General features: G+C 38.7%; 1 protein-coding gene across 3 annotated transcripts in view; it reads left to right on the plus strand.

Annotated features, from left to right (window-relative positions):
- The window catches only part of si:ch211-186j3.6 (neural-cadherin), a 380887-nt gene that overhangs the window by 266220 nt on the left and 98930 nt on the right, over nt 1-15737 (plus strand). For all 3 annotated transcript variants that reach the window (XM_056242529.1, XM_056242538.1, XM_056242521.1), the window contains exons 16-19: nt 1769-1912; nt 5023-5306; nt 5989-7612; nt 10855-10948. In XM_056242529.1, coding sequence (XP_056098504.1) covers nt 1769-1912; nt 5023-5306; nt 5989-7612; nt 10855-10948 — 2146 coding nt within the window. The remainder of the gene's footprint in view (nt 1-1768; nt 1913-5022; nt 5307-5988; nt 7613-10854; nt 10949-15737) is intronic.

Raw genomic sequence — 15737 nt, forward strand, 5'->3', positions numbered from 1 at the left:
TAATAGAAATATTATACTAATAAACTTACGTTGTTGTGTATTTTCAACAGTTTCAATATGAAAAAAAAAACTTTTATATTGATTCAATGGATTAATTGCATTTTGATTTTTTTTTTTTAAATGGATTTATTGCATTTTGGGGGGGAAAATTATCCGTTTTTATAATAAATCTTTGAAAATCAAAACCCGGATTTTATTTTATTTTTGTTATTATGACCTACTAATACTATGTGAAAGTTTGAAACAGAAAATAGTGGTTTTCATCTTTCTACTTTCTTGGTAAAGAAAACACATTTTTACTCAAATTAATCTAAATGGATTTATTGCGTTTTGGAACCAAACTCTTCATATGCTGATTAATAATGCTAAATGTGTGGAAAAACAAAACAAAACGTATAATGGCGTCACGCGTTAACTCGTTACAAACCTGGTTTAGTTAAACGGTCGGAGTCATCTGTATGACAGATACAAATAATTATATTTGCTACATTGTTGCTCTGCAGTGTTTTAGCAAAATCATCTATTTTACTGCTCACCGTGTTTCTGCTTCTGTTGTTAAAATAACCGTGTCATCTGCTGCTTTTCATGTATCACTTTACGTCTTTATCAAGAGGGAGAAGCAACACGCACAGAGCGGAAAGGGCTTGAATGAAACGCGTTTGGCTCTAGATAAAAATATTAGAGGATATAGCGCCGAAACATCATTGTGGTGTGAACCTCTCCGTTGTTTTGACGGTCTGCTCACTTCAATCTGGAGAAACGGTAAAATGGCGCAATTATGTCCCGCGGTCCGGATGGAACAAAGGGTCCGCCATTTGAATACCACTGCTCTATATACAAAGTTCTGTAATGAAACTCTAGATGGTGCAGGCTGATAGGTCTTTAACTCAATCTGCTTGCAATCACATATCCAATTGTTTCCTGCTGTATCACTAGCCAATGAGCTCGCTGCTCAAACTTCAAATACTTGTTCAGGTATGCTGTAGCAGTTGCAGCGCGCTTTCAGAAACCCTCCACCTTCCCCAGCTCCACCTGTATAGATCTGCTACGAGTAATTCATGTATGCTATATTGTACAGCAGCAGCATGTCTTACTTGCTCACAGCAGCGTGTAGTGTATGTATTGGCAGTAACAAGTCCTCTACTTGCTTTGCAGCAGCAGCGTAGCAAATCTATTCCTCCAAGACCAAACATATCAACATTGTCACACCCATTACCATGTCAAACACTCAGAGAGTTGTCATGACAAAAATGTTATTATTCCATACTTTTTATAATGTACTACAATAAACTACACTTAATGCAAAGTTTTACTTTGCACACCTCTGCATTTTAATTTTTTTTGGTGAACTATCCCTTTAATGCTCTTAACTTCAGCAGCAGATTGTAATTGATGCGTCTTCTCATAATTGTATTACATAGGGCAAGCATCACAAATTTCACTTGCTGCATTCAGTAAACACAGAACCCCCAGGGTTTTTCACATCATCTGATGACTTCAGACACGACATAGATCACATAAGAGAAAGAGAGAGATGAAGATGGACAGAAAATGAATGAGACAAACAAGGCACAGGAACCTGATGGAATTAGAAATGGCAGATATTTACAAAGTTGGGAGGAGAGCGAGAGAGAGAGAGAGAGAGAGAGAGAGAGAGAGAGAGAGAGAGAGAGAGAGGCAAACACTTGAATGTAAGAAAGATGAGAAGGAAAGATAAGAGTATCCGAACACAGATTGCTAATCTTGTATGTGTTTTTGCTCTCATCAGATACGGCGTATGTGCGTATTTTCATCAGTGACGTGAACGATAACAAGCCGCTGTTTGCACAGTCTGTATATGAAGTTGACGTGGATGAGGATGCTGACGTGGGCTCCACCGTCCTCACAGTCAGCGCTAATGATGAAGATGAAGGTAGGTGAAGATGAAGGAGGGGCATTGGCTGATGGGTAGAACAATATGCTCATTTGTAGATGGAAGTGGGAAATATGGTGTTAACTCGAGGTGAAAGTGAGAGTCTTACTGTAGATTTGAGAACCTGATTTCACAGCTAAGGTGTGATCTTCAACACCTGGTGATCAATTTTCTGTGTGAGGCAAGGCCGGACTGGGGACACAATTTCATACCAGGAAATCTCACTCTCATTCAGGCCACAACAAAATTTGAAACCACAGACAACCGTTTTTTTTTTTTTTTTTTTTTGCATGGCCATCACATAAAAAACGTATAAATCCTCAGGCTGGGGCCGTGCTAAATAATGAAAGGTTCTCCCTTGAACTTGTACCTTCACTTCCCTTTTCCTTTTCAATTTAATCATTTTCCTGATTTCCTGATATCTCTCCCTGTGTATTTTTTTTCTTCTTCTATTTTTCTTGTTCCTGTCACTTCTTCACCAGTCCAGGAGGTCCACTGTTATGAACAGAACTGTCTCCACCTTGTTGCAAAAAAAAAAAATTTCATCATGGAATGACTAAACAAATCCATATTTCATACAAATATAGTAAACCAATTTTTCTAAATTGCCTAAATGTCAAAATTAGTACAGTAACTACATCATGACGATATATTTTTAGATTTTATGTTATTGCATTATTATGATGATTTTTGTCTACCCTAATATGTATATATTTGTCTTCTAAATTACTAATGGAACTTTACAATAGATTATAATGGTGCTACTGCTAACATTTGCTAGCAGTTTAATACTTCGGTAAGCTTGTTCGTAGAGACCTTCTCTGCTCCACCTGACCGCTTTCTCCATCATTGAGTCCCTTGCATTGATTACTCTATTCAATTCAAAAAAAATAAAAAAAGGCAGCTAGCCAAATCAGTCGCCACCAGGAATTTTCCCAGTTCTCCCGATGGCTAGTCCTGGCCTGGTATGAGGGAAATGTAGCCTATAATAAACATTTTCCTCAAAATGTATTATAAAGGCCATTCAGAAAAAACAATATAATAAGTTATGGTGAAAATTAGACATTTTTATTATAAATATTTAATTTCAGGGGAAAAAAAGTTCAATCAAAAGATAAAAAAATCAACAAAAAAAGCTCAAATGAAAATTGTAATATTTACAGAGTTTCTGCAGTTGGACTACATTAGGGCATACTAAACCTTTCACAGGGTTTGGCTAGCACACGACAATATTAATGAAACACAGTTGGAACATGTCCCCATGAGCTTGAGTTTGTCTCCAGGCTATTGCTCTCATATTCTTCTGCTTTGTGCAATAACATCTGTACCACTCATGACTGATACACAGAAGACAGTTGGTTTCTCATCAATATACCCTGAGAACATAACAAATGCTGCTCCCAAGATAACCAGCAATGCAAAAACCTTGGATAATATTTTTGTTTTATCACACACTCCAGAAACACTCACAGAGGATAGTCTACATAACTCATCAGCCAGCCTGTCTTGGTATACAGACGCACTACTGAAGCGCGTAATTCCCTGTGGTCCAGTTGAATCCACGTTACGCTCCTCTGTGTGGATTTAATGCAGGGGAGAGGAAGGGAATTCTTGTATCAGTCATTCATCATAATACAGCCTGGAGTGGCTGGACATGAAGCTTTACCCTGATGAATAGATTTCAGCCTTCACTGCAGCTCTGACTTAACCCTCGCAGCCACTGGAGCAGAGCCACGGGAAGCTGGCGTGCCGTCGTAGTACATCTGCGCTTTCATAAGGAAGCCATGCTTGATTCTGTGTATTAGCAGAAAACGCAAATAAGCCAAATATTCCCTAATGCAATTTTGTAGAGGTACCCAAGGCAGCACGAGATGATGGAGATGAAACGGCGATAAGGCTCCTAATGTGTCGTTCCCTATTCATTAACCTCGTACCAGCAGGGATATCCAAACACACTGCAAGTAGATCTGAAGGATTGTTAAGCAGAAGTGTGTTTGCTTAGCCGGGTTATTTGTTTACATGAAGTCTCTTTGCATTTATCACTTACCTCAGAGAGATGAGCTGAGTCCTAAGTACAAAATAACAGCAGAGTAATAAAGCATTTAATAAAATAGCGTGCTCAAAACATAACACATGCATTGCATCTTTGACTGTTTAATTAACAGAGCTCAACAGGGGATCCAAACATTTATTATTTCTCCATTATCCTCCATTCTTTCACATGTGAGAAGAAAGTCAAACAGGTTTGGAATGACGTGAAAGTGAGTAAAGGGAAGATCACATTTTTATTGTGGCTTGAGTTCACTCTCTTGAACCCTTCTTCTGCTTAATCAAACTAAGTGTAACGGGGTGCGGTTGAAGCAGAGATGAAGCAGGATCCAAATGCAGAACACGCTTTATTTAACAGACTATAAACTAAACTTGGATTCGGGACTCAGGAACAGGATACGAGAACGAGAACAACCAACATCAAAATCTAAGCTGTCATTTACAGTAATTTAAATTAAGTCTAATTTACATCCACAAATTCGCAGAATGAGGGCAAGTCAGCGGCATTGACAATAAAAAAAGGTTTAAGCTACACGAGGCTGGTTTTGTGAGCTGTAAGTCTTGAAGTAAGTTTTTTTTTTTTTTTTTTTTTTTTTTAGTTCGAACATTGGGTGTTTCAGAAAGAAAGTCCAGCTTGAGCTGAATGGACCTTTGATTTATTGTCTGGCAAGAGCTAAGCAAGTACAAAGCAAGGTTTCAGAAATAAGTTAATGTTTTCATCGACCATTGTTAAAAATAAGAGAATGTTTCATTGTAGACATATCTTCACTTTAATTTGAAGTTTATTGGTGTATGTTTCCATGGTGGCGAGTTTCCAAGGCTACTTTGCCATTGAAGCAGTTTTTTTTGTTCACCTGCAGCAAAAAGCTTGTTATATTTTGAATAGATAATGATTTTCTTACTAACCATTTTTACATTATTAGACGTTTCTGACTTTTAACCTTTTGTTCAGTAGCCTCTACACCTATGTCAGTGTAGACATGTGCTTTGTTCCACTTAAGAATTAATTCAGGCCAGAGGAGGAAGTTTTCTCTTTTTCATCAACTGCTCTTATTCTTCAGGTGCCAATGCCAAGTTGCGCTACCAGATTACATCAGGTAATGTGGGAGGTGTTTTTGACATGGAGCCTGAGGTGGGAACCATCTTCATCGCCCAGCCGCTGGATTACGAACAGAACAAGCTCTATAAGTTGCACGTCTTGGCCTCTGATGGGAAGTGGGAAGATTACGCTACTGTAATAGTCACCATTGTGAATAAAAACGATGAGGCACCTGTGTTCTCTGTGAACGAATACTATGGCAGCGTGACGGAGGAGCTGGACGGTTCTCCTGTCTTTGTGCTGCAGGTAGTGTCTCTAGTTTCTATGTTTTATACATATCAGAATACTTCATTTTCAGATCATATATTGGTTATTTCAAAATAGCAACTTTTTGTGGCTCTTATTCCTTAATTAAAAAAAAAATGTTAGAGGTCCTCTAGATTAATTACTGCATTCTTCCATTGATAAATTAATACAACAATTCATTGGAAATTGCCCAAACACTCATTTATGTTACCATGCCAGGTTATTTTGTGTTTGATAATTATAGTGAAAACTGTGATCGATTTGTTATTTTGAACTCATTCAACATTTTGATGAAGGCTCCAGAGTTCATGCATTATAATTAAGTTAATTATTAGTAGTTTGAATTGCAACTTATCACATAACTATATTTTTATAAAGATGTGAGAAGCTCACTTTTAATACAAAAGTTGTTGGAGTAATTTTATTTCCTAAATTTTTTAGTCAAGAATGAATTTAGAGGGTTTTGATATTATTATTTGTAATATTCTGGGTTGTTTGGAATTTTTGCACGAATTACCACTCCTAAATTAAACTTTAACTTAAACTCCTTTAACCAAAACAGTAGTTGCATGGATGGAGAGATGGATGATCGATAGATATATAGATAGATAGTTGGATGTATATAAAACTTATGCTAGAGTTTGCAGAATGAAACTTCAGTATATTCTCTTTGATGTTGTAGGTAACAGCGTCCGACCCAGATAAAGATGCTGACCAGGAGGCATTAAGATATTCCCTTCATGGCCAAGGTGCTGAGAGTGAGTTCATCATTGATGAGGTGACGGGAAAGATTTATGCCCAGAGAACATTAGACCGTGAGGCCCGTGCAGTTTGGCGTTTTGTGGTACTGGCCACGGATGAGGGTGGCGAGGGACTAACAGGATTCACAGATGTCATTATCAACGTGTGGGACATAAACGACAATGCTCCTATTTTTGCTTGTGCCCCAGACAGTTGCCATGGCGATGTGGCTGAGAACTCCCCACTCGGCACTTCCGTCATGGAAATGACAGCCACTGATCTGGATGATGCGGCTGTTGGACAAAACGCAGTGTTGGGCTATAGGATTGTGGGTAACGCTGCCCTTAATGGTGCTAACAGTGGAGCAGATGTGTTCAGCATCAATCCCGCTACTGGGACTGTTTCTGTTGCAATGTCTGGCCTGGACAGGGAACAGACTGACTCGTATGTCTTGGTGGTGGAAGCACGAGATGGCGGAGGTATGATAGGAACAGCCACCGCCACTATACACGTGACAGACGTTAACGATCACGTACCACGATTCCTGGATCGCTCATGCTCTGTTCGCATCCCTGAGAGCAGTGAGCCCAACACGGTGGTCATAGAGCTGGCCGCCGAGGACGCGGACGCCGGAGAGAACGGGCAGCTGACCTTCAGTGTGGTGGCCGGTGATCCCGAACAGAAGTTTTACATGGTCAGTCATCGACAGGAGCAGCGCGGGACTCTTCGTTTAAAAAAACGTCTGGATTATGAAAGACCAGGCGAGCAACGCTTTAACCTCACCATCAAAGTGGAGGATATGCAGTACTCGAGCCTGCTGCACTGCACACTAGAGGTCGAAGACTGCAACGACCATGTGCCGGTCTTCATTCCTCACTTTCTGCAGCTTCCTGCTATACGAGAGGATGTTGCTCCAGGTACTAGTGTCGCAAGTGTGGCTGCCAGCGATTTGGACTCTGGGCTGAACCGCGAGATCACTTATAGCATTGCTTCGGAGTCTGATCCGTACCATCTGTTTTCTGTCGACCAGTCGGGAATGCTTACTGTGGCTAGCGAGCTGGACCGGGAAACATCCACACAACATCACTTGGTTATACTTGCAACAGACCACGGCACACCACCTTTGACTGGCACTGCAACTATCCAGATGGCTCTGTTGGATGTCAATGACAACGGACCTGAGTTTGAGGCTGCGTATGCACCGGTTGTGTGGGAGAACGTTGTAGGCCCACAGGTCGTGCGGCTCAACCAGAGCTCCACGTTACTAATAGCCGTGGACCGGGATTCACAGGAGAATGGCTCACCCTTCTCTTTCTCTGTGCCTCTGGAGTACCGTTACAGCAATGACTTCCACCTGCAGGATAATGGGAATGACACGGCCACCATCACCGCTCTGAGAGCTTTCGACAGAGAGAGACAAAAACAGTTTTTACTACCTGTCATCATGACCGACAGCGGCAGTCCACCGAAGACTGTCACGAACATACTCACTATTACCATTGGTGACGAGAATGACCACGCCCACACAGCTGGACAGAAGAAAGTGTTCATCAACTATCACAGAGGTAATTCCTTCAACATTATAAATATGTAATGGCAGATAAAAGAGATGGTAATGTTTAAATTAGGCCTATATTTAATTAAATGATTTTTTTTTTTACAATCGCTAGGACCCATTTCTTGTTACTTGGGTCACTTTTTCAAAACTCTTCACACAGTGAGCACAACAGCAGTCTTTGTGAGCTAAACTATGTATCATTCATCACTGCTTTGACACGAAATGCATTCAATAACGACTTCTTTCAAATTACATTAAGTATTTTCTCACTTAGACACAATTACTGCCAAAACTCCTACAGGCCAATACCTATAGGCCAATTTGCACATTTACATACTCTTTTCAAAATCATTAAACTTAAGTTCAAAACCTAGCATAAAACAAAACTGAATAATATAGCAGTTTGCTACATTTACACAGTAATACCATATTGAAATGTATTCCGAACCATACAAAAATTAAATATTATCAAAACATCAACGCCTTCACAAATGTTAGTTTTTCAAGTTCATTACCATCCATACAAAAGGGGACCATGTAACACATACTGTGGTGGATTCTGAATAGTAGAGAGCCGTCGTTCTTGTTTTTTAAAGAAATTTTACAAAAGAAAACCCTGGTGTTAGTGATTTTAGGTCTGTGTTTTATGATTGACAAAGTGTATCTGTTGGGTAAAAACCTTTGCTAGTGTTATGGAAGAATGAGTTGATTTGAGACATGTATGAAGTGTTTTGGTAGCTTTAGTGCTTTTTGAATCTGAAATAAACTGCAAGCTGAGAGTTGTTGAAAACTGTATAAAGAGTTTTGAAAAAATGGCCTTAATATTAAGAAATGTGTAACAAAAAAATGTGAATGAGCTGAATCAATTCAATTTTAAATTGATTATAATTCTTGATATCTGTTATGGCAGTAGTTTGTTCATTGACCTGATTGTTTGAATTTTTTTATTGTTTTTATAAATCAAGCCATTTCTAAATGTATTATTGCATTGATAATTATCATGAAAATAATACATCTTCAAAGAACAAGTTGTATCTTCAAAGTTATGTGGAATCCACCAGCGAGTTTCCCCATATGAAATACCCTACAGGTGGAGAGAGAGGATATTATCAGAGGAAATGATTCTATAAAAATGGTTCAATTCCTGGTTTATTTACACGTTTAATACACTACAGGTACTGTTCAGAGGTTTGAGGTTGGTAAGATTTAAAAAAAAAAAATTGAAAGAACTCTCTTATGCTACCGAAGGCTGGATATTTGATTAAAACTACAGTAAAAAAAAAAACATACAAAAAAAAACAGTAATATTGTTATATTATAATATTATTACAATTTACAATTTCAGTTTTCTATTTTAACATACACTATATTGCCAAAAGTTTTGGGACGTCTGCCTTTAAATGCACATGAACTTCAATGACATCCCATTCTTAATCCGTAGGGTTTAATATGGAGTTGGCCCACCCTTTGCAGCTATAACAGCTTCAACTCTCCTGGGAAGGCTTTCCACAAAGTTTAGGAGTGTGTTTATGGGAATTTTTGACCATTCTTCTAGAAGTGTATTTGTGAGGTCAGGCACTGATGTTGGACGAGAAGGCATGACTCGCAGTCTCCGCTCCAATTCATCCCAAAGGTGTTCTATCGGGTTGAGGTCAGGACTATGCAGGCCAGTGAAGTTCCTCCACACCAAACTCGCTCATCCATGTCTTTATGGACCTTGCTTTGTGCACTGGTGCGCAGTTATGTTGAAACAGGAAGGGGCCATCCCCAAACTGTTCCCACAAAATGGGGAGCATGAAATTGTCCAAAATGTCTTGGTATGCTGAAGCATTAAGAGTTCCTTTTACTGGAACTAAGGGGCCAAACCCAACCACTGAAAAACAACCCCACACCATTATCCCCCCTCCACCAAACTTTACACTTGGCACAATGCAGTCAGGCAAGTACCGTTATGCCTGGTAACCGCCAAACCCAGACTCGTCCATCGGATTGCCAGACAGAGAAGCGTGATTCGTCACTCCAGAGAACACGTCTCCACTGCTTTAGAGTCCAGTGTCGGTGTGCTTTATACCATTGCATCCGACGCTTTGCATTGCACTTGGTGATGCAAGGCTTTAATGCAGCTGCTCGGCCATAGAAACCCATTCCATGAAGCTTTCTACGCACTGTTCTTGAGCTAATCTGAAGGCCACACGAAGTTTGGAGGTCTGTAGCTATTGACTTCTGCGCACTGTGCGCCTCAGCATGCGCTGACCTCGCTCTGTGATTTTACGTGGCCTACCACTTCGTGGCTGAGTTGCTGTTGTTCCCAATTGCTTCCACTTTGTTATATTGCCACTTACAGTTGACCGTGGAATATTTAGTAGTGAGAAAATTTCACGAATGCACGACTTATTGCACAGGTGGCAACCTATCATGGTACTACGCTTGAATTCACTGAGCGACCCATTCCTTCACAAATGTTTGTAGTAGCAGTCTGCATAACTAGGTGCTTGATTTTATACAACTGTGGCCATGGAAGTGATTGGAACACCTGAATTCAATGATTTGGAGGGGTGTCCCAATACTTTCGGCAATTTTAGCAATTTATTCCTGTAACTGCAAAGCTGAATTTTCAGCATCATTACTCTAGTATTCAGTGTCAAATGATCCTTCAGAAATCATTCTAATATGCTGATTTGCTGCTCAATAAACATTTATTATTATTGTCAATGTTGAAAACAGTTGTGCTGCTTACGTGTAAAAACGGATACATTTTTTTCAGGAGACTTTGATGATTAGAATATTTGAAAGAACAGTATTTATTTCTAATAGAATTTGTGTGAAAAATTATAAAGGTCTTTACTGTCAACCATCCTTACTGAATAAATGTAACAAATCATTTTAGAGCTAGTAATGGAGGCTTGAACCATTGAAATGCTATGAGAAAAAGAGAGAGAGAGAGATATTTAGCGTGTGAATTACCTGAGTCTGAGCCTCACTTAACAGTATTTGGCAGCAGCGTCTTTCTAATTTTCTACTAACGTTTACCTGCTTCAAAAACAGTGATTGAGAAATGGACTTGGAAAATAATTGCACATTTTAAAATACTTATAAGTGCAATCATAATCAAGTGTTCAACAGCCCCGTTGTGTGTGTGTGTGTGTGTGTGTGTGTAAATAAATGCAATAGTGTGCATTTATACATACTGTATACTGTACTACACCTGATGCACATGCAATGTTTTGACACAGTCTTTTTTGATGACAGGGAGAATGCCAACCAATGTGCTGGGGAAGGTTTACTCACCAGATCCAGATGACTGGGATAACAAGACATATGCCTTCGAGGGACATGTTCCTAGGTGAGACCCCCCCCACCCCCTCCTCTCTCTCTCTCTCTCTCTCTCTCTCTCTCTCTCTCTCTCTCTCTCTTCTTTTCTACTACACTTTGTTTCTTTCTCCTTTTCCTTTCTGTCCACATCATTACATCACCCCTCCACCTTGTTAACATGTTTATACACATCTCCCAGCACTTTCCTCTCACACATTTCTCCTGCACCCTTTGTGTTATTTAACCCTCTGGTGTCTAAGGTGTTTTTGGGGTCCTTGAGATGTTTTTACATGCCCTGACATTTGTGCTTTTTCCAGTTGCTTATAAACATATTAATGGCACAGGTAAAATTACACTCTATTTAGCACAAGCAGGGCTACCATAATATGTGAGCAACATGTATGTACATGTTTGTATTTTTGAGAGAATATTGTTTATGCATGGTTATTGAAAAAAACTAAAAATTAATGTTTCTGAAATAAGGCCACAAAACACATACTAAATATGTGTCCACAAGACTTTTGACTAATGGATGTTGTCGCCTAGAGTTTTTGCTTCAAAATGATCTGAAAATCATCCTGCCTAATCATTCAGATAAAACAATAGACTGTTTTAAATTGTGAAAAAAAAAAAGTTTGTTTGGAAAGGCAATATGCGGATGGGCGTGAACGGCCCAACCCCCTCATGTATAATTAGGTGGTTCACACCTGAGAAGACAAAGACCCGCATAATAATGAGCCTTTCATTCAGGTGTGTCACACAAGAAAGAATGCAAGGAATATATGTATATATATATATATATATATATATATATATATATATATATATATATATATATATATATATATATATATATATATATATATATTAGTGCTGGGCCGTTATCGGCGTTAACGCAGGGTTCTCAAGTTTTATCAAAAGCTTGGAGTGAGATCACATGCGGTTAGGCGAGGAGCCCCAGTGGAGCCCCCCCATCCCCCCCCCCCCCCCCCCCCCCCAATTTTACCCATTGTTCATAATTAACCAGCACAAATTAAAATTATAACAATTGGTAAATCTGATAAATGACAGAGCAATTCATCACATCAAATATACTCTTTAATGTTATATTTCAAAATTACTAAAATATAACAAATTGCTCCAAACAGTTTGGAAAAACAAATCTTTTGCATTTTTCCCTGACATCTTTGAAAAATACAAATGCAATGGCAATGGTTATAATGTATGTTTTGACAGGATATAAAATATTACCCTGAGCACTCTGCCTTAATACATGTAGCCTTAATGTAACTAGAAAGACTATTAATACAGTATAATATATAATTTAAAATAAAATTCAATTCTTAAATAAACTTCATTCCTTTCCATACCCACTAACATTTCCCTTAGCAAAAGCTTCTGGCTTGGTTGCAAAGTAGTTGTAGAGTTTTTGACTGCATCAATAATAATGTATACGATTGGCTATATATTAAATGTTCTAGCCTAAAAATGTTAGACGAGCTTTCTTCCAACTTACCTTCTCCATCACGACCTATGATCACGACGTGTGTTCGCACGGTATTGTTGGTTACCTAGTAACGAACGTACGGTGGCCGAGAATGTGTGTGCGTACGTTCGCGCGATGGCCGAGAACATAGACATAATAAATACATAGACGCCCTATTGGCCGCTGGAGCGTACGTCAACGGCGCCGCCATGTTGGGGATGGCAACTTTCCCATACCTCTCATACCGGGAATTGAGAAAAATGCCTGTTTTGTGCGCTGTTTGGGGCTGTACACATCGCCACACAATTGAAAACAGCTTTCGAGGAATTACCTTTCACAACCAAGACTGATCAACGTTTGTTTTTGGTTGTATTTGGTCATGATTTAATTAGTAATAGTAACGTTCAGAGGATACATTTAAAAATACTACTGTTATTGTGTCACGAAATGTAGTTTAAATAGTCTTTCAGTCGACAATGTAGTTGTTTAAAGCTCAAATATGTGGTTTGTTTATAAAGATAGCGCCTATTTAAAAATTTGATCTGACGTTTTCGGAGTTGTAAGATGCGCTCAGCGCTCGTCTATTAATACAGTATAATATATAATTTATAATTTACTTCACTTTGTGTGCCTGCGCCTCGTATACAACGTTATAAAGCTTGCAGGACAACTTGGTTGGCATTGCCTTTTCAGCGTGAGAAATACATGGTGTGGAGTGTGAGCGTGTGAACTGGTTGAATTGCGTGTGTCTCATGGCCAATGCGTGAGACTTGAGAACCCTGGTTAACGTGCTGCGTTAACGTGAGACTCTTATCGGGCGATAAAAAAAAAATATCGCCGTTAATCAAAGTTGGGTTGGGATCATAAATAGCTTTTTCGAATATCGTTATATTTTCGCGCAATTCTAATGTGTAGTATGACGCCGCGCCTACTGTCACAGATCGCGCAGTAGGGTATTTTCCTGTCAGGGACACAAGGTGTACTTTTACTTTGTTACGTTGGGCGACGTTCCTCTCGTTACTTTATTTTAATGCAATACGTTGTTAAATGAGTTTATTCCAAGCGCGCTGTGTCCTTTGTATGGGCATGAGCGATGCTCATTTACAAATGAATCACTCTTTTGAGTCGATTCTGTTCAAAGACTTCATCAAACAAGTTGTCAGATGATCTGTCTAAATCGGTTCGCGAATCAGTTGATCTGTTCAGTTCCTCGCGCACTGAATCGTCTGAAGCGCTTTCAATTCACACTCGGAGTCGAAACAGGAAGATTTAAGAGCATCGAGCGTTGGATGAAGTGGCCGATCTACAGTCTAGTCTAGTGAATGCAAATCTGCAAATGCATCATATTTTTGCCAGCGATTAAGATCTTTATTAGTTGAACATCTTCGTAAGCTGTCTGTGAATGAATGATTCCACAGGACGATACATTCGATTTCATTTCATTCAGGTAATACATTGTGTGTGTATTGCGCGTGTATTGCGCAGTGGCATAATCACACGAATAGTTTACATTGATTGAAACTAATTTGTTTAAAAATGAGGCTATTGCAGTAACAAGGCAGGTTCACATAAAATTCTTATGACATATGATGACATTGTTTTTTGATCTAACGAGCATTGGCGATGCAAAAACGGACTGTCGTGCGAATTGTTTTTTTTCTTCTTCCAATTAGCCTACTATGTTAAAAAAAAGGACGAAAACATGTTACTTGTTCAATTAATAAACAGTTTGTTTGATGACAAATCGCTAAAGATGAAATTGGCCTCCTTTTTTGTCATTGCGTTTTTTTTTGTTTTTTGTTTTTTGTTTTTTTTTACGATATTCGACTTTTGCTCCTCGATTGTCGAATGGCATTTTTGGCAGAAATGCACATCCCTACGCGAGGCAAACTATTCTCAAAGACTTACTTTTAGTCATTATTTGGGTAGCACACATATTCTGAATGCCTTCGGGAGAATTCAAATGAGCAATTTTAACCTAGATTAATTTCAATATTAATCTAGATTAATCTAGATTAAAAAAATTAATCTATGCCCACCTCTAATATATATATATATATATATATATATATATTAGGGGTGTAACAGTTCACAAAATTCACGGTTCGGTTCGATACGATACAACTGTGTCACGATTCGGTACGTTTTCGATACGGCAAAAAGAAAGAAATGCCAGATAAATTTCCTTGATTTAATTTTTTTAATTCTTTTTTTATTAAAACTAACATCATAAAGTATATTTTTTTACTTTGAGCAATGATGGAGCTATAATTGACTCTTCTTAGGAGTATATAAAACAAAACAGCTCCTTGGAAAAATGAAATGTAATATTGTAGTAGTTATAAACAAAGGTTTATTTTAGTTCAGATTAACATTTGAGGGCAGCAATTGTATTCATAATGTCAAAATAAAACCGGCGTGCCCTATCAATATATGCATGAGTGTATATGCATGCTATTTTGTTGCTTGTATGTTTTTCGTTTATTATTGTGATCAACAGATCAGTTGCTGAGAAGCATGTGAGAGACGTGCCCTAGCAATGTATGCATGAATATATATCCATGCTATTTGTTGCCTTTGTTTCTGTTTATTATTGTGATTTATAGTTTTAGTGCTGGGAACCGTGTGAGAGGCGTGTCTTAGTAATTACCTGTAGACCTTTAACACTGATTGCCTGCACCTGTGTGTTTGCTTCTACTTGTGTGTCTTTGTCATTATAAGATCAGTTTTCTATCTACTTCACTATGCCCTGAAGAAGGCTCCATGCCGTGGGCATTTTAAAGTTGTCCGTTTAGGACATGTCATTTTTGCAATAAAGACATTTTAGTTAAGGAGTGCCTCGGTTATTAGAGAATTCTTTCTCTACACCGTCTCTTAGATGTTCTACCTTGGACCGAAGAGCACCCAAATCAAACTCAAAAGGAATTGAGCACGCCATTCATCTTGAATCTAAACAGTCAAAATAAAACCGACGTAATGTTACTTGAAAGCATTATAGCCTACTATTCCTGCCAAACTTCCATGGTTACAGTTAGTAGTGTTACTACAGTAAATCCATGGTGAATGTTGCTGATCTGTGGACACTGGATAGTTCATTCATGGCACAATGTTTCTTCCTGGTTTCCACGTCAGCACTGTTTGATCAGTTAATAACGGAGAAATGTGAATGCTTCTCACTAGATCTCGCAGCGATGTTATTACTTCAGTGGCGAATTCAAACCACATAATAATGAGTAGCTCATTTTCGTTCCGCTTGCATTACGTTTGCCATTTGATGTTGGGCAATGTTGTGGTCACGCCAGCGTCTCTTACATTATGAGCGCGCTTTCCACGC

The sequence above is a fragment of the Rhinichthys klamathensis genome, unplaced genomic scaffold, assembly GCF_029890125.1.
Source record: "Rhinichthys klamathensis goyatoka isolate OS25496 unplaced genomic scaffold, OSU_Roscu_1.1 h1tg000022l_1, whole genome shotgun sequence".
Taxonomy (NCBI): Eukaryota; Metazoa; Chordata; class Actinopteri; order Cypriniformes; family Leuciscidae; genus Rhinichthys; species Rhinichthys klamathensis.